Raw genomic sequence first — 23,179 nt, forward strand, 5'->3', positions numbered from 1 at the left:
GCTATAGGAGGCCCGTAATCTGCCAGCACCCTATGTCAAAAAATTCTACACACCAGCAGTGTGAGGAGACCTGAAAGTGGCACATGGCAGAGTGTGGCGATGGAGACAGCAGCAATGGGAGGCCGTACAGGGACCCATGACACACTCTGGACTTGGCAGCAGCATGAGGAGGCGGTATAGGGGCCCATGGCAGATTAGGGGCCTGGCAGCAGCAATGGGAGGCCCGTAATCTGCCAGCACCCTATGTCAAAAAATTCTATACACCAGCAGTGTGAGGAGACCTGAAAGTGGCACATGGCAGAGTGTGGCGATGGAGACAGCAGCAATGGGAGGCCGTACAGGGACCCATGAGAGACTCTGGACCTGGCAGCAGCATGAGGAGGCGGTATATAGGGGCCTATGGCAGATTAGGGGCCTGGCAGCAGCTATGGGAGGCCCGTAATCTGCCAGCACCCTATGTCAAAAAATTCTACACACCAGCAGTGTGTGAGGAGACCTGAAAGTGGCACATGGCAGAGTGTGGCGATGGAGACAGCAGCAATGGGAGGCCGTACAGGGACCCATGACAGACTCTGGACCTGGCAGCAGCATGAGGAGGCGGTATATAGGGGCCTATGGCAGATTAGGGGCCTGGCAGCAGCTATGGGAGGCCCGTAATCTGCCAGCACCCTATGTCAAAAAATTCTACACACCAGCAGTGTGAGGAGACCTGAAAGTGGCACATGGCAGAGTGTGGCGATGGAGACAGCAGCAATGGGAGGCCGTACAGGGACCCATGAGAGACTCTGGACCTGGCAGCAGCATGAGGAGGCGGTATATAGGGGCCTATGGCAGATTAGGGGCCTGGCAGCAGCTATAGGAGGCCCGTAATCTGCCAGCACCCTATGTCAAAAAATTCTACACACCAGCAGTGTGAGGAGACCTGAAAGTGGCACATGGCAGAGTGTGGCGATGGAGACAGCAGCAATGGGAGGCCGTACAGGGACCCATGAGAGACTCTGGACCTGGCAGCAGCATGAGGAGGCGGTATATAGGGGCCTATGGCAGATTAGGGGCCTGGCAGCAGCTATAGGAGGCCCGTAATCTGCCAGCACCCTATGTCAAAAAATTCTACACACCAGCAGTGTGAGGAGACCTGAAAGTGGCACATGGCAGAGTGTGGCGATGGAGACAGCAGCAATGGGAGGCCGTACAGGGACCCATGAGAGACTCTGGACCTGGCAGCAGCATGAGGAGGCGGTATATAGGGGCCTATGGCAGATTAGGGGCCTGGCAGCAGCTATAGGAGGCCCATAATCTGCCAGCACCCTATGTCAAAAAATTCAACACACCAGCAGTGTGAGGAGACCTGAAAGTGGCACATGGCATGAGACACTGTGGACCTGGCAGCAGCATGAGGAGGCGGTATATAGGGGCCCATGGCAGATTAGGGGCCTGGCAGCAGCTATGGGAGGCCCGTAATCTGCCAGCACCCTATGTCAAAAAATTCTACACACCAGCAGTGTGAGGAGACCTGAAAGTGGCACATGGCAGAGTGTGGCGATGGAGACAGCAGCAATGGGAGGCCGTACAGGGACCCATGACAGACTCTGGACCTGGCAGCAGCATGAGGAGGCGGTATATAGGGGCCTATGGCAGATTAGGGGCCTGGCAGCAGCTATAGGAGGCCCATAATCTGCCAGCACCCTATGTCAAAAAATTCAACACACCAGCAGTGTGAGGAGACCTGAAAGTGGCACATGGCATGAGACACTGTGGACCTGGCAGCAGCATGAGGAGGCGGTATATAGGGGCCCATGGCAGATTAGGGGCCTGGCAGCAGCTATGGGAGGCCCGTAATCTGCCAGCACCCTATGTCAAAAAATTCTACACACCAGCAGTGTGTGAGGAGACCTGAAAGTGGCACATGGCAGAGTGTGGCGATGGAGACAGCAGCAATGGGAGGCCGTACAGGGACCCATGAGAGACTCTGGACCTGGCAGCAGCATGAGGAGGCGGTATATAGGTGCCTATGGCAGATTAGGGGCCTGGCAGCAGCTATGGGAGGCCCGTAATCTGCCAGCACCCTATGTCAAAAAATTCTACACACCAGCAGTGTGTGAGGAGACCTGAAAGTGGCACATGGCAGAGTGTGGCGATGGATACAGCAGCAATGGGAGGCCGTACAGGGACCCATGAGAGACTCTGGACCTGGCAGCAGCATGAGGAGGCGGTATATAGGGGCCTATGGCAGATTAGGGGCCTGGCAGCAGCTATAGGAGGCCCATAATCTGCCAGCACCCTATGTCAAAAAATTCAACACACCAGCAGTGTGAGGAGACCTGAAAGTGGCACATGGCATGAGACACTGTGGACCTGGCAGCAGCATGAGGAGGCGGTATATAGGGGCCCATGGCAGATTAGGGGCCTGGCAGCAGCTATGGGAGGCCCGTAATCTGCCAGCACCCTATGTCAAAAAATTCTACACACCAGCAGTGTGTGAGGAGACCTGAAAGTGGCACATGGCAGAGTGTGGCGATGGAGACAGCAGCAATGGGAGGCCGTACAGGGACCCATGACAGACTCTGGACCTGGCAGCAGCATGAGGAGGCGGTATATAGGGGCCTATGGCAGATTAGGGGCCTGGCAGCAGCTATGGGAGGCCCGTAATCTGCCAGCACCCTATGTCAAAAAATTCTACACACCAGCAGTGTGAGGAGACCTGAAAGTGGCACATGGCAGAGTGTGGCGATGGAGACAGCAGCAATGGGAGGCCGTACAGGGACCCATGAGAGACTCTGGACCTGGCAGCAGCATGAGGAGGCGGTATATAGGGGCCTATGGCAGATTAGGGGCCTGGCAGCAGCTATGGGAGGCCCGTAATCTGCCAGCACCCTATGTCAAAAAATTCTACACACCAGCAGTGTGTGAGGAGACCTGAAAGTGGCACATGGCATGAGACACTGTGGACCTGGCAGCAGCATGAGGAGGCGGTATATAGGGGCCCATGGCAGATTAGGGGCCTGGCAGCAGCTATGGGAGGCCCGTAATCTGCCAGCACCCTATGTCAAAAAATTCTACACACCAGCAGTGTGTGAGGAGACCTGAAAGTGGCACATGGCAGAGTGTGGCGATGGAGACAGCAGCAATGGGAGGCCGTACAGGGACCCATGAGAGACTCTGGACCTGGCAGCAGCATGAGGAGGCGGTATATAGGGGCCTATGGCAGATTAGGGGCCTGGCAGCAGCTATGGGAGGCCCGTAATCTGCCAGCACCCTATGTCAAAAAATTCTACACACCAGCAGTGTGTGAGGAGACCTGAAAGTGGCACATGGCAGAGTGTGGCGATGGAGACAGCAGCAATGGGAGGCCGTACAGGGACCCATGAGAGACTCTGGACCTGGCAGCAGCATGAGGAGGCGGTATATAGGGGCCTATGGCAGATTAGGGGCCTGGCAGCAGCTATAGGAGGCCCATAATCTGCCAGCACCCTATGTCAAAAAATTCAACACACCAGCAGTGTGAGGAGACCTGAAAGTGGCACATGGCATGAGACACTGTGGACCTGGCAGCAGCATGAGGAGGCGGTATATAGGGGCCCATGGCAGATTAGGGGCCTGGCAGCAGCTATGGGAGGCCCGTAATCTGCCAGCACCCTATGTCAAAAAATTCTACACACCAGCAGTGTGTGAGGAGACCTGAAAGTGGCACATGGCAGAGTGTGGCGATGGAGACAGCAGCAATGGGAGGCCGTACAGGGACCCATGACAGACTCTGGACCTGGCAGCAGCATGAGGAGGCGGTATATAGGGGCCTATGGCAGATTAGGGGCCTGGCAGCAGCTATGGGAGGCCCGTAATCTGCCAGCACCCTATGTCAAAAAATTCTACACACCAGCAGTGTGAGGAGACCTGAAAGTGGCACATGGCAAAGTGTGGCGATGGAGACAGCAGCAATGGGAGGCCGTACAGGGACCCATGAGAGACTCTGGACCTGGCAGCAGCATGAGGAGGCGGTATATAGGGGCCTATGGCAGATTAGGGGCCTGGCAGCAGCTATAGGAGGCCCGTAATCTGCCAGCACCCTATGTCAAAAAATTCTACACACCAGCAGTGTGAGGAGACCTGAAAGTGGCACATGGCAGAGTGTGGCGATGGAGACAGCAGCAATGGGAGGCCGTACAGGGACCCATGAGAGACTCTGGACCTGGCAGCAGCATGAGGAGGCGGTATATAGGGGCCTATGGCAGATTAGGGGCCTGGCAGCAGCTATAGGAGGCCCGTAATCTGCCAGCACCCTATGTCAAAAAATTCAACACACCAGCAGTGTGAGGAGACCTGAAAGTGGCACATGGCATGAGACACTGTGGACCTGGCAGCAGCATGAGGAGGCGGTATATAGGGGCCTATGGCAGATTAGGGGCCTGGCAGCAGCTATGGGAGGCCCGTAATCTGCCAGCACCCTATGTCAAAAAATTCTACACACCAGCAGTGTGTGAGGAGACCTCAAAGTGGCACATGTTTGAGGCATGATTCATGGCGGATTTAGTCAGTTGTGTCAGGAACTGGTGGTTTGAAATCCAGACTAATCCACGCCTGATTCATTTTCACAAACGTCAGTCTCTCCACACTTTGGGTGGACAGTCGTGTCCTCCGCGGAGTTACAATACCTCCTGCCGCACTAAACACGCGCTCCGATGCCACGCTACTGGCCGGGCATGACAGCCTTTCAAGGGCAAATTCAGCTAGTTGGGGCCAAAGGTCAAGTTTCGTTGCCCAGTAGTCAAGGGGATTGTCTACCTCGGTTGGCAGGGTGCTGTCCAAGTAGGCCCAAGCCTGTTGTTTGAGGTCCTGCTCCAGGTCCACCTGATGCTGCTGCTGCTGCTGCGGCTGGTTAGTAGTTTCCTCACTGCGCTGGTGAAGAAAGCTACTCATCATCGACTGCAGACTGAGGCAGCCGCTGCTGGTGGAGCTGCCACTGCTCCTACCACCCCACCCCTCCCCTGCTGCCATGGCAGCGGAACGCGAGCGCACAGGGCCCACAGTGTCTGAGGATGGACGTTGGCGCACAAAGGCAGAGACCAACTGACTACATAGGTGGTTTTTATAGTACGTTATTTTGGCCTCCCTCTCAGCAGGTGTGAAAAAGGCCACCATTTTGGAACGGTAGCGAGGGTCCAACAAGGTGGACAGCCAAAAGTCATCCCTCTGTCTGATGGTTATTATTCGGCTGTCGCTACGCAAGCAAGCGAGCATGCTATGGGCCATTTGTGCCAAGGAATGCGAGGGACTCCCTGCCTCCATCTCCACAGCATACTGCCACGGTGCGTCTGGGTCCTCTGTCTCCTCCTCCTCCTCCTCTACCAGATGCTCCTGCTCCTCCACTCCTGTCCGCTGAGTGGAAAAACCACCCATTTCACTCAATAATTCCTGAGCACAAATGTCCTCCTCTACCTCCTCCTCTTCTTCCTGTCCTGCCCCCACAGGGGTCATGTGGTGTTGAGATCTGTGCGCCACGTCTACCGCACCCTGACCAGCCATTGTTAACAGCATTTGTTCAAGGACGTGCAACAGAGGAATGACGTCGTTCATCCCATAGTCCTGCCGACTCACGAATAGCGTGGCCTCCTCAAAGGGCCTGAGCAAGCGGCAGGTGTCACGCATGAGCTGCCAATGGCTGACATCGAAGTTACACAGGGGAGTACCTTTATCCGCTTGTAACATCAGGAAATCGGTGATGGCCTTTCGCTGTTCGTAAAGGCGGTCTAACATGTGTAGGGTTGAATTCCACCTTGTTGCAACGTCGCAGATCAGGCGATGCTGTGGAATTCCGTTCTGCCGCTGCAGCTCAAGGAGGGTGTGCTTTGCGGTGTAGGAATGGCTGAAATGCATGCAAAGTTTACGTGACATTTTAAGGATGTCTTGCAGTGGGATGGTGGATTTTAAGAACCGCTTGACAACCAGATTGAACACGTGAGCCATGCATGGCGCATGGCACAACCTTCCTTGACGCAGAGCAGACACCATGTTCTTTCCGTTGTCGGTCAACATGGTTCCGATTTTCAGTTTGCGCGGAGACAGCCATCTGTCGATTTCTCTGTTCATTACACTCAGAAGTTCCTCCCCTGTGTGACTACGTTCGCCAAGGCATACCAGGTGCAGAACAGCGTGACACCGTTGCGCCCTGCACATGTGATATGCCGGTCGGGTAATGGGACTTGGCACGGGGGTGGCGGCTGAGGACACGGCGGAAGAAGAGGTGGTAGAGGCGGACATCTTTGCCGGACCAAGGACGTGCAAACGTGGAGGCAAAAGCGGCGTGACCTGTCCAAGTTGCTGGTGCGGCTGTGACGGCACCACGTTCACCCAGTGGGCCGTAAATGACATGTACTGTCCCTGACCGTAGTTACAGCTCCACACGTCGGCGCTGCCGTGCACTTTGGCAGAGACCGACATGCTCAAAGACTGGCCCACCATGTCTTCTACATGTGAATGCAGGGCTGGCACTGCCTTTTTGGCGAAGAAATGACGGCTTGGCACTCTCCACCGCGGCGCGGCACAAGCCATCATTTCTCGGAAAGGTGCTGAGTCCACCACTTGGAAAGGGAGGGACTGCAGCACCAGCAACTTGGACAGGAGGACGTTCAGCTTTTGCACCGTCGGGTGCGTGCTCGCAAACTGTTGTCTCTTGGAAACGGATTCCAAGAAAGACTGCTGACGGAATCCGTGAAGAGGAGTAGCAGGAGAAGGAGCATCTGAACGAGCGGAAGATGCCAACGAGCGACAACTCCCCTCAGCAGAGGTGTTGGAGCCTTGACTGGCTGATGGAGGGCGATTGACGTCGGGTGACGGAGCAAGTAACGGAGCGGGTGATGGAGCGGGGGCTGGGGCGGGCAGAACCGCCGTATCTTTATCACGGTTTTCCCAGGCCACCAAATGGCGACGCTGCATATGCTGCCGCAACGCTGTAGTCCCAACATGGGCCCCCTGGCCACGCTTGACTTTCTGGCCACATAGTCGACATACGGCTAAGTTTACTTCCTCGGGCGGCTTGACGAAAAATTGCCACACCGCCGAGTAGGAAACTTTGCCCCCGATACTCCTCACTGGCTGACTGCTGCTTCCTCCGTGCACACCGGCACCACTACTGGCCGTGGTGGTAGGCTGCAGTGGAGCTGGTGCTCTACTCCGTGGCCGTTTGGCTCCACTGACACTGCTGCGACCCTGCTGCTGTCTCCTGGGCAACCCACCGACTGTTTTGCTCGCTGCCAAGCTGCCACCCTCTTCTCCTGATGATGCGGAAGAAATTGCCTGATGACGACGAGGCTGCCAAGTGCGATCAACCTCCTCATCATCAAGTAGGGTCTCCGCCTCACTACTAGCCCCCTCGGCTGCGTCTGGGTCAGGAGACAGACCTGTCTCTAGACCGGCTACCGAGCCACTCTCCTCGCCACTACTTCTTCACCTGGCTGCTGAAAAGGCGGATGTCTCCCCCCGTTCCTGACCGCCCTCTGTTAGCTCTTCCTCACTGTACAGTGGGGCTGAGCCCACAGCATGCGATACTTCGCTTGGTGAGGGAACAGCAAAGGACAGGGGCAGGTAGAGGACACGTGATTTCAGTGGGCTTGGTCCCGGGCCATGCCAACTAACGGTTGTGTCTGACGTACCCACCGACCGTTGGCTGTAGGTGTCAGAGGTGACCTGGGAAGAGGAAGACGACCGAGCCAACCAATCGACGACGGCAGGGTTGTCGGTGGAGACACGACCGCTGGATGACACCGGGAGCACTGGCCTCTGGCTGCGAATAGTGCTGCCTCGACCCCTTCCTCTGCTGCCACGTCTGCTCGCTCCTAAAACATTGCCTCCTCTGCCACTCCTCTGCATGTTGTCTGACATACTCTTTAATTAAACGATTATGTGTCCCTGAGTAACAATTCTGTGTCCCTGAGTAACAATTCTGTGTCTGTGCGAGTAACAATTCTGTGGCCCTAAGTAACAGTTCTGTGGCCCTCAGTAACAATTCTGTGTCCCTGATTAACGTTTCTGTGGCCCCAAGTAACAGTTCTGTGGCCCTCAGTAACAATTCTGTGTCTGTGCGAGTAACAATTCTGTGTCTGTGCGAGAAACAATTCTGTGGCCCTAAGTAACAGTTCTGTGGCCCTCAGTAACAGTTCTGTTTCCCTGAGTAACAATTCTGTGTCTGTGCGAGTAAGAATTCTGTGTCTGTGCGAGTAACAATTCTGTGGCCCTAAGTAACAGTTCTGTGGCCCTCAGTAACAGTTCTGTGGCCCTGAGTAACAATTCTGTGTCTGTGCGAGTAACAATTCTGTGTCTGTGCGAGTAACAATTCTGTCTGTGCGAGTAACAATTCTGTGGCCCTAAGTAACGGTTCTGTGGCCCTCAGTAACAGTTCTGTGTCCCTGTGTAACAATTCTGTGTCTGTGCGAGTAACAATTCTGTGGCCCTAAGTAACAGTTCTGTGGCCCTCAGTAACAATTCTGTGTCCCTGATTAACGTTTCTGTGGCCCCAAGTAACAGTTCTGTGGCCCTCAGTAACAATTTGTCAAGGTCCTACCTTTTCCCTGTGGTTATGTTACTTCATGTGCTGGTGTCCATCTTGGATTCTGCTGTGCATGATGGGAGCCCTTTTATGCCTTCAGGTTTCTGTGGTCCATCCTCCAGAGGGGTGTGGCTGATGACATATAAGCCTGTGGCCCGCACATGCTCTTTGCACTTGTGTCTTGTGTCTTTGTGTTGCTGTTACTCTGTTCTGACTCTCGTGACTCTCCTGGTATCTGATTCGGCTTGTCTTGACTATTCTTTGTATTCTCCTTTGATCTGACCCTCTGTTGCTGAACCCGGCTCGTGACCTGTGATTCTCGTCTGCTGTCCTGTACTGTTCTGTCCTGTTGTTGTTGACCCCGGCTTGTCTGACTACTCTTTTGTCTCTTCCACCAGCTACACGCCATTGGCGGCGGCCATTACCGCAGCTGAGGTGTCTCGGGGGCCGCGACCTGGTTCCTGGCTGCGTCAAGTCCATCCCCACCATCAGGGGCCCTGGTGAAGGGCAGCCTGGGACTTAGACTCCGCGCCCTGAGGGACTTCGGTCTGTGGGTGGTGGTTGTCGTCAGCCAGTGCGTTACATTGTTAGGCCTGCCTGTCCGTTCCTCAGCTCCTGCCCTGACACAATTCTGTGTCTGTGCGAGTAACAATTCTGTGTCTGTGCGAGTAACAATTCTGTGGCCCTAAGTAACAGTTCTGTGGTCCTCAGTAACAATTCTGTGTCTGTGCGAGTAACAATTCTGTGGCCCTAAGTAACAGTTCTGTGGCCCTCAGTAACAATTCTGTGTCTGTCCCTGAGTAACAATTCTGTGGCCCTAACTAAAGTTTCTGTGGCCCTAAGTAACAATTCTCTGGCACTCAGTAACAATTCTGTCTGTCCCTGAGTAAAAATTCTGTGGCCCTAATAACGTTTCTGTGGCCCTAAGTAACAGTTCTGTGGCCCTAAGTAAAGTTTCTGTGGCCCAGAGTAACAATTCTCTGGCACTCCGTAACAATTCTGTCTGTCCCTGAGTATGAATTCTGTGGCCCTAACTAGCGTTTCTTTGTCCCTAAGTAACAGTTCTGTGGCCCTGAGTAACAATTCTGTGTCTGTGCGAGTAACAATTCTGTGGCCCTAAGTAACAGTTCTGTGGCCCTCAGTAACAGTTCTGTGTCTGTGCGAGTAACAATTCTGTGTCTGTGCGAGTAACAATTCTGTGGCCCTAAGTAACAGTTCTGTGGCCTTCAGTAACAATTCTGTGTCTGTGCGAGTAACAATTCTGTGTCTGTGCGAGTAACAATTCTGTGGCCCTAAGTAAAGTTTCTGTGGCCCTAAGTAACAATTCTCTGGCACTCAGTAACAATTCTGTCTGTCCCTGAGTAACAATTCTCTGGCACTCAGTAACAATTCTGTCTGTCCCTGAGTAAAAATTCTGTGGCCCTAAGTAAAGTTTCTGGGGCCCTGAGTAACAATTATCTGGCACTCAGTAACAATTCTGTCTGTCCCTGAGTAACAATTCTCTGGCACTCAGTAACAATTCTGTCTGTCCCTGAGTAAAAATTCTCTGGCCCTAAGTAAAGTTTCTGTGGCCCTGAGTAACAATTCTCTGGCACTCCGTAACAATTCTGTCTGTCCCTGAGTAACAATTCTCTGGCACTCAGTAACAATTCTGTCTGTCCCTGAGTAAAAATTCTGTGGCCCTAATTAAAGTTTCTGTGGCCCTAAGTAACAATTCTCTGGCACTCAGTAACAATTCTGTCTGTCCCTGAGTAACAATTCTCTGGCACTCCGTAACAATTCTGTCTGTCCCTGAGTAACAATTCTCTGGCACTCCGTAACAATTCTGTCTGTCCCTGAGTATGAATTCTGTGGCCCTAACTAGCGTTTCTTTGTCCCTAAGTAACAGTTCTGTGGCCCTGAGTAACAATTCTGTGTCTGTGCGAGTAACAATTCTGTGGCCCTAAGTAACAGTTCTGTGGCCCTCAGTAACAGTTCTGTGTCTGTGCGAGTAACAATTCTGTGTCTGTGCGAGTAACAATTCTGTGTCTGTGCGAGTAACAATTCTGTGGCCCTAAGTAAAGTTTCTGTGGCCCTAAGTAACAATTCTGTGGCCTTCAGTAACAATTCTGTGTCTGTGCGAGTAACAATTCTGTGTCTGTGCGAGTAACAATTCTGTGGCCCTAAGTAAAGTTTCTGTGGCCCTAAGTAACAATTCTCTGGCACTCAGTAACAATTCTGTCTGTCCCTGAGTAACAATTCTCTGGCACTCAGTAACAATTCTGTCTGTCCCTGAGTAAAAATTCTGTGGCCCTAATAACGTTTCTGTGGCCCTAAGTAACAATTCTCTGGCACTGAGTAACAATTCTGTCTGTCCCTGATTATGAATTCTGTGGCCCTAACTAGCGTTTCTTTGTCCCTAAATAACGATTCTGTGGCCCTCATTAACAAGTCTGTGTCCCTGAGTAATGGTTCTCTGTCCCTAAGTAACTTTTCTCTGTCCCCAATTATCGTTTCTGTGGCCCTAACTCTGTCCCTGTCCCTAGTACAGAGCGGTCTGCCTCTGTTCAATAACTGCAGGCAAATGAAGAATTCCAAAATGGCTGCTATTTATAGCTCGACCATTACACAGTGCTGGCTGGCTGGCTGCTGATTGGCTGATGCGATCACATGTAGTTGAGGAATGCATTATGGGTCAGCGCGCCTTGTCTGCGCGCCTTCCCAGACATCCCCGCTCCGTCGCCGCACATGTCAGCCGCCATTTTCTGAAAAATTTCGATTCGCGCGTCCGAATTAGGCTATTTTTCGGATTCGGCACGAATCGAAATTTTTCCGATATTCGACTCGAATTCCACTTCGGATACTTCGATTCGCTCATCTCTAATAATGAATGTTGATATTGTCATCCTATAGAGTGACTCACCTCTTCCAAAATTGTCCCCTTCCAGTTCAAAGGCCTGAACCTTGACTTCCACGAACACAACGCTCACCTCAGGAGTAACCCTAAATTTCACTTCTTGACTGGTAAATGATTGTCCGAGTGGGGTAGCCATGGCTTCTGTAAAGTCATATTTACCTATGAAGTTCTTCTCTGTAAAGCAAAAATAGACATATAGATTATATCTGATCGTGACTGAAAAGTATAGGAAGACAAATGATGTGTGGTCAGGGGATGGTATACATAGGAAACAAGGCTGGACATGGCTAGAGCTGGGATACAAAGAGAACGATGCCATACCTGCCTAGACTAATATACTGATTTGTAAGGCAGCCCAGCTGAGGATCATAAGGAGCATTTCCCAAACAAACAATGAAAAAAATACAAGTAGGGTTAACAAAGAAAATGGTTGTAATCCTGCCTAGATTCATGTATGGACAGAAGGCAGTTCAGGCCATGACACCATGGACCAACTGATTATAGTAGGGACTAATAAAAATGGATGAGAGGAACAAGACTAGGACTAGTACTCAAGGATATAATATTAGGTAAAGATACAACTCAGTGTAGGGATGAGGAAACCCCTGGTAATAAACACAGCATGTGTGCAAACCCAGAAACTCAGCTCAGGAATAGTGAGAACCCCCTATGGGCACAGCAGGTATGTAGAGCTGGGAACTCTGTGGAGGGATGGTGGAACTCCTCATAATGGGCACAGAAGATATGCAGACCCCAGAACTCAGGAGAGGTGTTGTGGGAAGTCCTCATAGTCACCACTGCAAGTGTGCACACCTGGGAACTCCCAGAAGAGACTGTCCAGGGGTTTAACCTTCCAGTATTAACCAACCACTGAAATGTCAGTTTTGGATAAAATGGCCCTTAAACTTGGACTAATACAGTTGTGTTCAAAATAATAGCAGACGTGTTGAAAAAAGTGAATAAAGCTCAAAATCCTTCTAATAGTTTTTATTTCCATACATACAAATGCATTGGGAACACGACACATTCTATTCCAAATCAAAACATGAAGAAAAATAGATCAAATTTGTGTTGTTCCTCTAACAAATTGAAGAAAAGTGAATATTAAATGGTTCAAAAAAGTGGCAGTGTTTGTATTCTTCTTTACAAACTCAAACATTCACTATATAAACTGAGAAATGTTTGAAGATTTTGCTTTCCTTTGAATGACTTCATGAATATTTGGTTGTAGTCGCACTGTTTCTGGGAACTGCTGTACATTTGTGTTGCATGGAGTCACCCAACTTCTGGCCCCTGTGATCAGGTATTCCAGCCCAGGATGATTGGACGACATTCCACAGTTCTTCTCTATTTCTTGGTTTTGCCTCAGAAACTGCATTTTTGATGTCACCCCACAAGTTTTCTATTGGATTAAGATACGGGGATTGGGCTGGCCACTCCATAGCGTCAATCTTGTTGGTCTGGAACCAAGATGTTGCACATTTACTGGTGTGTTTGGGGTCGTTGTCTTGTTGGAACACCCATTTCAAGGGCATTTCCTCTTCAGCATAAGGCAGCATGACCTCTTCAAGTATTCTGATGGATTCAAACTGATCCATGATCCCTGGTATGCAATAAATAGGCCCAACACCGTAGTATGAGAAACATCCCCATATCATGATGCTTGCACCACCATGCTTCACGGTCTTCACAGTGTACTGGGGCTTGAATTCAATGTTTGGGGGTCGTCTGACAAACTGTCTCCGCCCACTAGACCCAAAAAGAACAATCTTACTTTCATCAGTCCACAAAATGTTGCCCCATTTCTCTTTAGGCCAGTCAATGTGCTCTTTGGCAGATTGTAACCTCTTCAGCACATGTCTTTTTTCCAACAGTGGGACTTTGCGGGGACTTCTTGCAGATAGCTTGGCTTCACATCGGCGTCTTCTAATTGTAACAGTCCTCACAGGGAATGTCACACCTTCTTTCATCTTCCTGGAGCTGATTGTTGGCTGAGTCCGCACCATTTTGGCTATTCTTCTATCCACTCCAATGGTAGTTTTTTGCTTTCTTTCACGTCTTTCAGGTTTTGGTTGCCATTTTAAAGCATTTGCGATCATTTTAGCTGAGCAGCCGATGATTTTCTGCACTTCTTTATATGTATTCCCCTCTCCAATCAACTTTTTAATCAAGGTACCCTGTTCTTCTGAACAATGTCTGGAACGACCCATTTTCCTCAGAATTTCAGAGAGAAATGCACTGTAACCAGCATGTACAACATTTGCTGCCTTCCTTCCTTAAATAAGGGCAATCATTGCCACCTGTTTTTCAAAGAATGAATGACCTCACTAATAGAACTCCACACAGCTATTATTGTGAACACGCCCCTTTCAATGAGTGATTCAATGACACAGAATCAGCAGCATGCGTGTCATGACTGTTCGGTCTGTTGGATTTCTATTACTCTACTACACCTGCTAGGAAATTATTTGCCATGTAGAAATATCATTTCTACCAAAAACAGTGATTGATCCGGTTAGTGATGTCTGACTGCTATTATTTTGAACACAACTGTACATGTACATCTGAACACTGTGCTGACAAGTTTAATTTGTTGTTAAAATATCCTTACAGTTTACATTTTTTGGCATGTTACCTTTTCTCTTGATGTAAATTTCAATGTATGTCAGGAAAAACAAACTGTCATACTTATTCTGAAAGAAGAACAATGAAGAAATATTTCATAAATACATTTTTTCAGGATACACAATTCCAAATAGTCCAACTGATATTGTCTGATATCTGGAGATCATAGAGCCCCTCTTATTACAAATGGCTTCCCATGATACCGGCCTGTCATCACTAGGGATACGTTTCAGGTTCAGCGCTATCACGGGTTTGCAGTGAATCCTGCATGTTTGAGGTTCACCAGCCTGGAGAACTAATGCAATTCTTTGTCATTATAATGCACTGCTCAGGCTTTGAACTTAGGTCAGCTGGTTTAGAAGGACCAATACTGGAGGTTTTGTTATGTGCCAGCCCCCTCATTATGCACCTGCCCTTCGGACGATTTACCCCCCTTCATGACCAGGTCATTTTTTGCTATGAGGCACTACTCTACTTTAACTGACATTTACGCAGTCATGCAACACTGTGCCCAAGCAAAATTTATATCTTTTCACACATATAGATCTTTATTTTGGTGGTATTTTTTTATTATATGAAATAAAAAAGAACAACAATTTAAACAATGTAAAGATTGTTTGCCTTTTGCTACAAAATATATCCAATAAAAAAAATCAAATCTCTTAATCAGTTTTGTCCAAAAATGTATTCTGCTGCATATCTTTGGTAAAAAAAAATCCCAATAAGTGTATATTGATTGGTTTGTGTTAAAGTTATAGCATCTACAAACTATGGAATATATACTGGAATTTGAAAAATGTTTTTGTAATAGTAGTAATGGCAGCAATCCGCGACTTATAATGGGACTGTGATTGTGAGGCGGCCAATCTGACACTAACTGACACTTTGTGGGAACTAACTGCCACTGACATAACCAGTGCTCTTATTACAATGGTCAGTGCTAAATATAAAAAAAAACTAGATCCCCCGTCACTGAACACAGCTTTGTGCTGTTTACACTCAGAGTTGTGCTCTGTAAGACTCAGAGCTGATTGCCGGGTGCCGGCGGTCAATCACTGGCCAGGACTCAGTGATTGGCATGTGCTGTGACAAATCACAGCACAGCCGGGCAGGCGTGAGCAAGCACCCCCTACCCGGAAATGCAATACCACGTACTATATATATATATATATATATATACTGTATATAAATATTGATGTGATTCTGCACAGAGCGGCTGCCCTGTAGAGTGAATCTACATGAGCCCATCGGGAAGCGGTTATAAAAAGGTGAGTTCCCAGCAGCCATTTGTCAGTGAGTGTTGTAGTAGTTTAGGGAGAGCTGATGGTCTGTCTATGGAGAGTTATTTTCTATATTGTACTGTATTGTGCTGAATTACTGTGGATTGCAGTGTGGTGGGCTATATATTGTTACGTAACCTCTATTCACAGTCCAGAGACCCAACAGTCCTATTTAGGAACACCTTGTTGTGTGTCACTGAATAGTTGGTGGTTCTTACAGTGTAAAGTGTATCCAAACCCAAAAATAAAAGTTTATAATTGCAGTTTACCGATCCTTAGGTGTGGAGGCTGCATTTGTTTCTGTTTTGCACCCTAGGAATGAAACTAATGCAGCCACCACATATAGGAATTGCTAAACTGCAATACTGTATATTACATTTTCTTTCTTCTGGGTTGATATACACTTTAACATAGATCACCTGATGTAGGACATGATTGTCCTATTACATAATCCAACTCTACTCCCGTAGTTGCTGGATAACTTCACCAAACCATGGAGTAGGCGTGTTGCTGTTTGACTCATTGCTCAATCAGCTTCATGAGGCAGACAGAGGTCATCTGTGGTATCATATAATCAATAATTAATAATCCATATTAAAAAATAAAGTTGCTCAGCATACATCTTTGAGTATATACTGTAGCTGTCCCCATGGATGGAGAGATTAGCCACTTGCCCTCTGGAAGATTTACCCCCCGTCATGACCAGGCCATTTTTTGTTGTTTGGCACTGCGCTATTTCATCTGGTAATTGCCCGGTGATGCAATGCTGAACCCAAATGAAATTTAGGTCCTTTTTGTCACACAAATAGAGCTTTACTTTGGTGGCATTTAATCACCTTTGTGGTTTTTACTTTTTGCTCTATAAACCAAAAAATTATACAAAATATACAATAAATTCAAAGTTAGTCGTACATTTAGGCCAAAATATATTCTGCTACATGTCTTTGAGAAAAGAAAATCCCAATACATGTATATTAATTTGTTTGTGTGAAAGTTATAGCATCTACAAACTATGGTATATACATTGGAATTTCCACAGCTTTTGCTTTCTGACTGCCTATCAGATTTCTTCAGGTGCTAAAATGCTAGGACAGTACAAGCACCCCCACATTTTGGAAAGTAGACACCCCAAGGATTTTGCTGAGAGGCATGTTGAGTCCATGGGACATTTTATTTTTGCCACAAATTTTTCAAAAAACACATATTTTTTTTTTACAAAAAGTTGTCACTTAAATGGTATATTGCTCATGCATGCCATGGGTATATGTACAATAACGCCCCAAAACACATTCTTATACTTCTCCCAAGTATGGGGGTACCACATGTGAGAGGCTTTTTGGCAGCCTAGCTACATACAGGCCCCCAAAATCCAATGACCACCTCCAGGCTTTCAAAGGGCATATTTCCTCATATCACTTCCCCACTACCTATCACAGTTTCAGAGGCTCTAAATGCCAGGATAGTACAAACACCCCCCCCCCCCACACACACACACACACAGACCAAATGACTCCTTTTTGGAAAGTAGACACCACAAGAAATTTGATATGAGGCATGGTTAATATTTTACAGATATAATTTTTGAAAAAAAGAAAAGAAAATATACTTTTGTTTTCTTCTTCGTTTTCCAAAAACATGTGGAAATAAATGAGATCTGCAAAATACTCACCATGGCCCTTAGAAAATACCTTGGAGTGTCTACTTTCCAAAAAGGGGTCATTTGGAGGGGTTGCTTGTACTATCCTGGCATTTCAGGGCCAATATTAGAAGCTTCTGTCACACATCACCTACTCTTGAATACCAAGCCTTTTCTGACACTTTTTGGTCACATGAAAATACTGTTTTTTTTGCTAGAAAATTACTTTGAAAACATAATATGTATTTTATAAGAAGAGGCCCTAGAGAATAAAATGGTGGGTGTTGAAAATTTACGTAACACAGTATTTGCTCAGCGATCTTTCAAATATAAATCTTTTGGAAAAAATACACTTTTTAGAATTTTAATGCACAAACACACAATATATTGCCCAATTGTTTGATAAACTATAAAAGATGATGGTATGCCAAGTTAATAGATACCAAACATGACATGCTTTAAAATTGCACGTCTGTGCAATGGCGACCAAGTACATACATTCTTAATATCGATAGGTGACATTTTAAAAGCCTTTACAGATCACCAATTTATATTTACACAAGAGGTCTAGTGTTAGAATTACTGCCCTAGATCTGATGTTCACGGCAATACCTCACATGCATGGTGCAACTGCTGTTTACATACAGGCACAGGGTCAACGCTTGCACAGGCAGATGCGCACATTGGGAGGATGAGGGTGCTTTTTTTTGTTATTTTGATTTTTTAAATTATTTTTACACTGTCCCTTTTTTTTTGCTAATTTTTTTGCTATCACAGAGAATGTAAATATCCCTTGTCATGTTTCACATGACTCTCATATTGACTGTCATATGCCTTTATGTGTTTCTATATTTTGTTTCTGCTCCTCCTTTTCCTTTTGTTTAGTTAATGCGGAATAGATAGCCCTCTACCTTTCCCAGTAATGCATTGCAGCTCTAGCCTCATGTCATGAAGGAAGCACATTATGATCTTTTGACCTATTGAATGTTCATTGTTGTAAGATTCTCTCAGTTTATGGAATAAACTTCACAAGATCTACAAGATATAATTTCGATTGAGTCACTGACTGTGGTATCCAGCTGAGGTTGAAGTTATTGCTATTTTATCACAACTGTAAGTTACAGAGATCACACTTTCAATGCTTAGATTGGAGAGACAGAACACCCTATGACTGCAATAGGCATTGACAGGTATTATATTTTTAGAAATCTGGGGTCTATTAGACTCTAGATATCTCCTCTGCCCTTACATAATCTGATATCACCAAGACTGGTGTGATGTGGGTGCTTTCCCAATTTACAAATGGTGCTGGTAAAGTTCGGCAAAACGGAAATGATTAAATGCTCGTAGCTTCCGGTCTCTTAGACCATAGAGATGATTGGAGCCATTCTGGTCTCTGATCATCTCTATAGTCAGCCAGTGGCAGGAATGTCACTAGTGGCAGGAATACAGTAATCAATGAAACATTCTATATACTGACACTGTACTTATGGCGCTGGCTGGGTGACACGGGCAATCAAAGGGTTAAATGTGCTAATTTAACATGTGTGTGTAAATTGTTGTGCTTTTACTTGGTGCCGTGTTCCGTCTTCTCTCCCTGGACTGACTGAGGGGGCAGCAAGAGGCGTAGGTGCGTTCACAACCTGAAATAGGAAGCGGCGTAAGACTACGTCACTTTTCCCAGAGCCGCTGCTTGACTGCAAAATGTGGGTAAGCGGTCGGCAAGAAGTTAAAAAAAAAACCCTTAACATTTTTTTTAATTCTCAATATGTTATTTTTTATTTTATTTTTTAAAAAAATAGTTTTATTAGAATAGTACAACGTTACCATAGTAACATTGGACTACTCTCATGAGGGTGAGCAGAATTTTTTGTTTTTTACACTTTGCTTTGCAGGAGAAATAAAGATGATTTCTGCTAAATGGCGCTGTTAACCATTAGCCGCCCGGCCAATGGCCGTTTGGCGGCTTCAATTGTGTCCCTCCATTTGGCGTGCTCCCGCACATGCGCCGTTTGTGCTAATGCAGAGCGGCGCAGCAGTGCGATCTGTCAGCGGCCGTGCACCTCGGACACGGCCGATGACAGATCCGAGTACCGGCTCCCGTTGCTGGTACCATGTGACCTGCTGTGACCAATCACAGCAGGTCACATGACAGTTGTATACAATGGATGGCTTCATTCATGATGCCATCCATTGTATACTAGTGCCTAGCTGTGAATGGTCACAGCTAATCACATGCACATGTCATGTGATTAGCTGTGACCAAATCACAGCTAAGCACAAAAAAAAAAAAAAAAAAAGCTGAATGAATCGATTTCATTCAGATAAATGCTTGCTTATAGCAAAGTAATTCTTTGCTATAAGCAAATTGTGTAAAAAAAAAAAAAATACTGATCACTTCCCCAAAGTAGTACAATGTTACTATGGTAACATTGCACTACTTTGGTTAAAGTAAAATATGAAAAAAAAATCTTAAAAAAATAAAAAAAAAAGTAATAAAAAATTAAATATAATAAAAAAAAATATATATATATATATATTTTTTTTTTCATACTGTCACCAGTCAGTGTCCCTGTTCACCGCCATGCCAGTTATATGATGATGCTGTACTGCACTGGTGACAGTATGTAAAAAAAAAAAATAGTGAAAATAATTTTTTTAATTTTTTCATTTTCCGAAAAATTATGACAAAAAAATACAACTTCAAAAAACTCGCCATGCCTCTTATGAAGTACGTCGGACTGTCTACTCTGCAAAAAGGGGGCATTTGGGGATATCTGTACTGTTCTGACATTCTTGGACCTCAAGAAATTAGATTGGCTGTCAGTACTTCAGGATTGATCAATATTCAGATCTATACCATAGTTTGTGAACTCTATAACTTTCCTACCAACTAAATAATACATCCTAATTTGGGTTATTTTCACCAAAGACATGGAGCAGAATACATCTCGGCCTAAATTTATGAAGAACAATTATTTATTTGTAAACTTTTATAACAGAAACAAAGAAAAATGTGTTTTTTTTTCAAAATTTTTGGTCTTTTTTTGTTAATTTAGCAAAAAATAAAATCCCCAGCGGTGATTAAATACCACCAAAAGAAATCTCTAGTTGTGTGAAGAACATGATAAAATTTTAGTTTGGGTACAGTGTTGTATGACCGCGCAATTGTCATTCAAAGTGTGAGAGCGCTGAAACCTGAAAACTGGCCTGGGCAGGAAGGTGTAAAATTGCACGGTATTGAAACGGATAAAGTCCGGCGAAACAGAAATGACGAAATGCTCGTAGCTTCCGGTCTCTTAGACCATAGAGATGATTGGAGCCATTCTGGTCTCTGATCATCTCTATAGTCAGCCAGTAGCAGGAATGTCACTAGTGGCAGGAATACAGTAATCAGTGAAAAATTCTATATACTGACACTGTACTAATGGTACTGGCTGGGTGATGGGCGATCAAAGGGTTAAATGTGCTAATCTAACGTGTGTGTAAATTGTTGTGCTTTTACTTGGTGCCATGTTCTCTATTCTCTCCCTGGACTGACTGAGGGGGCAGCAAGGGGTGCAGGCGAGTTCACAACCTTGAAATAGGAAGCGGCGTAAGACTACGTCACTGTTCCCAGAGCCGCTGCTTGACTGCAAAATGTGGGTAAGCGGTCGGCAAGAAATAAAAAAAAACCTCTTAACTTTTTTTAAAAATTCTCAATATGGTATTTTTTATTTTATTTTTTTTTTTACATTTAAAAAAAAAAATGTAAATACATTTTTCAGAATAGTACAACATTACCATAGTAACATTGTACTACTCTCGTGAGGGTGAGCAGAATTTTTTTTTTTTTACACTTTGCTTTGCAGGAGAAATAAAGATCATTTCTGCTACAATGCAAAGCTTGCTGTCATGAACCTAACTCATTCACGAACTGTCATGAATGAGTTAGGTTTTTGAGAGCTCAAGATAGTGATCTGTGATTGGCTAGAGTTGGTCACATGGTAGAGAGTGCTGTGATTGGCCCCATGTATCATGTGACAGCTGTGAGCCAATCACAGCTCACTAGGAAGAGAAGCAGAGCTGTTATGAATTAGATTGATTCATAGAAGCTTTGCTTACATTGTGATCATGTGACCTCATTGTATCATTTCTCCTCTGCTCCTCCAGGTAACCGCTGCTTCCATTGCTCTCTGAAACGTCCTGCTCTGCCTGCAACTGACATCTGCCTTCGTTTTGCCCTTGGTAACCGATTTCATTGCTCTCTCAATCACTAAGCTACTTTGCATGCCTGAAATTATCTGCTTTGTTAGATTTTTTTGTAACTATTGTGTATACTTGCCTGTATGAAGTGACCTTAGCCTCATAGTGCCTTAGCTGAGATCAACCACCTTGCCTTATCTTGTGTCCATCCTGCCTGCAATTTGTTCAGGGCAGAACACCTCCCCCATGTGTCTTTTATTAGCTCTTAATTGAACGATTGCCTAACCTCCCCCCCCCCATCCATCCAAGTATAAATTCAGTACAGTCCTTTGGATGGCTGGTCAGGGGACAGGCTGGCATTCCCTGCGCAAACTGTATTTACAGCGCTAAGTGCATGGCACTTTAAACACGGCACTTTGACTAAGGCAAGTACAAACATTAGTGCTCCACCCCAAGTAGTCTGCAAGTGCTCTTCCCTCTCTTACCTCTTTCCATCAGCCTACCTTGTTATCTCTCCTCTCTCCAGCATGCTCTTGCTAACTCTCTTTGTTGCTATAATGCCCTCTCTTTTCAAACTCTCTCTTGTTTACCCCTCCTCCCCCTCCACACAACCTGTGCATATCACCCTCACTTCTGCCCTTTCAATATCACTGCACTTATCTCCTGCTCTCTCCTGGTCCACATAATGTCACCGCTACAAAATCACTGCAGAATCTGCCCTCATACAAATCTCGCTCCCACCTCACCTCCCTCACCCTCCTATTACTACTAACTTCTGGAGACATCGCCCCAAACTCTGGCCCTCCACCATCAAACTCCAACCCAGAGAAGCAGCAGCCTCCCTTCTCTGGCTGCAGCCGCATCCCTCACTCTCTCATCTCCATTCCCCTGCTTCCACGTGCCGGCCCCTCCCTCCTATGTGCCCTCTAGAATGCCCGCTCAGCCTCTAACAAACTGTCTACTATGAAAGACCTCTTCCTCTCCCACTCCCTCAACTTACTTGCTATTACTGAAAGCTGGTCCAGGATTCTGACTCTGTCTCCTCAGCTCCATTCTCCATAGTGGCCTCCTCTGGACTCATTCGCCCAGATCCAGTAGACGAAAAGGGGGCGGAGTTGGACTTTTTCTTTCCCAAAAAGCACGTTCCAGGTTCTTCCTGTCCCTCCGTCTCTGTCCCTTCGCTCTTTTGAAGTGCACTGCAATCGTCTCTTTTCTCCTGTTTGTCTGAGGGTCGCAGTCATCTTTCAGCCCCAGGCCCAGTTTCACGCTTTCTTGATGACTTTTCAGCATGGATACCGTACTTTCTCTCCTCTGAGTTGCCTGCCATCATCCTCGGTCACTTTAACATCCCACTCAATGTTCACACTTCTGCCACCTCTCAACTACTCAACCTAACTTCCTCTTTTAACCTAACACAATGGTCACAATCCACCACCCACTCCAATGCCTCCTACCTCCCATGCCTCCAACCAGCAAACCGTTACCTGTAGAAACCTCCACCACCTCAGACCTGACCTTCTTCACTCTGCTGCTGAGCGCCTCTATGATAAAATTGCACTCCTGTCCTTCCCAGTGCTGGCTACATCTGCCTACAACAACTACTTATCATCCTCCCTGGACGCTCTTGCTCCTCTCTCTACACGCAGAACCAGGCCTCGCCTGTCACAACCCTGGCAAACAGATGACACCAGAAGTCTCAAGAGACACAGCCGCACTCTTGAGCGAGCATGGCATAAAACTAAATCCCTGAACGACTTTACAACTCCAACCTCCATGCTGCTAAGCAAACATACTACAACACTCTCATCAAGACCCTCTCATCCAATCCTCGTCAACTCTTCTCTACCTTTAATTCCTTACTCCACCCCCCACTGCCTCCACCCACCAACTTACTTACTGCGCAGAAAATTGCCAGTCATTTCAAGAAGTAGATCAACACAATTTGTGATGAGATCTCCAGTGTCAAACTTCCTCCTTCAACCAACATACCAGACCCAACACCACACTCAACACTCTCC

General features: G+C 46.8%; 1 protein-coding gene across 1 annotated transcript in view; it reads right to left on the reverse strand.

The window, feature by feature from the left end:
* LOC149457847 (uncharacterized) overlaps window positions 1-23,179 on the reverse strand; it is a 192,233-nt gene that overhangs the window by 75,203 nt on the left and 93,851 nt on the right. The window contains 2 exon segments of the mRNA XM_089683085.1: window positions 11,442-11,609; window positions 14,071-14,128. Of these exon segments, the coding sequence (XP_089539211.1) occupies window positions 11,442-11,609; window positions 14,071-14,128 (226 nt within the window).

Source organism: Staurois parvus, unplaced genomic scaffold (assembly GCF_062004578.1).
Source record: "Staurois parvus isolate SC_StPar_1 unplaced genomic scaffold, SC_StPar_1.0 ptg000301l, whole genome shotgun sequence".
NCBI lineage: Eukaryota > Metazoa > Chordata > Amphibia > Anura > Ranidae > Staurois > Staurois parvus.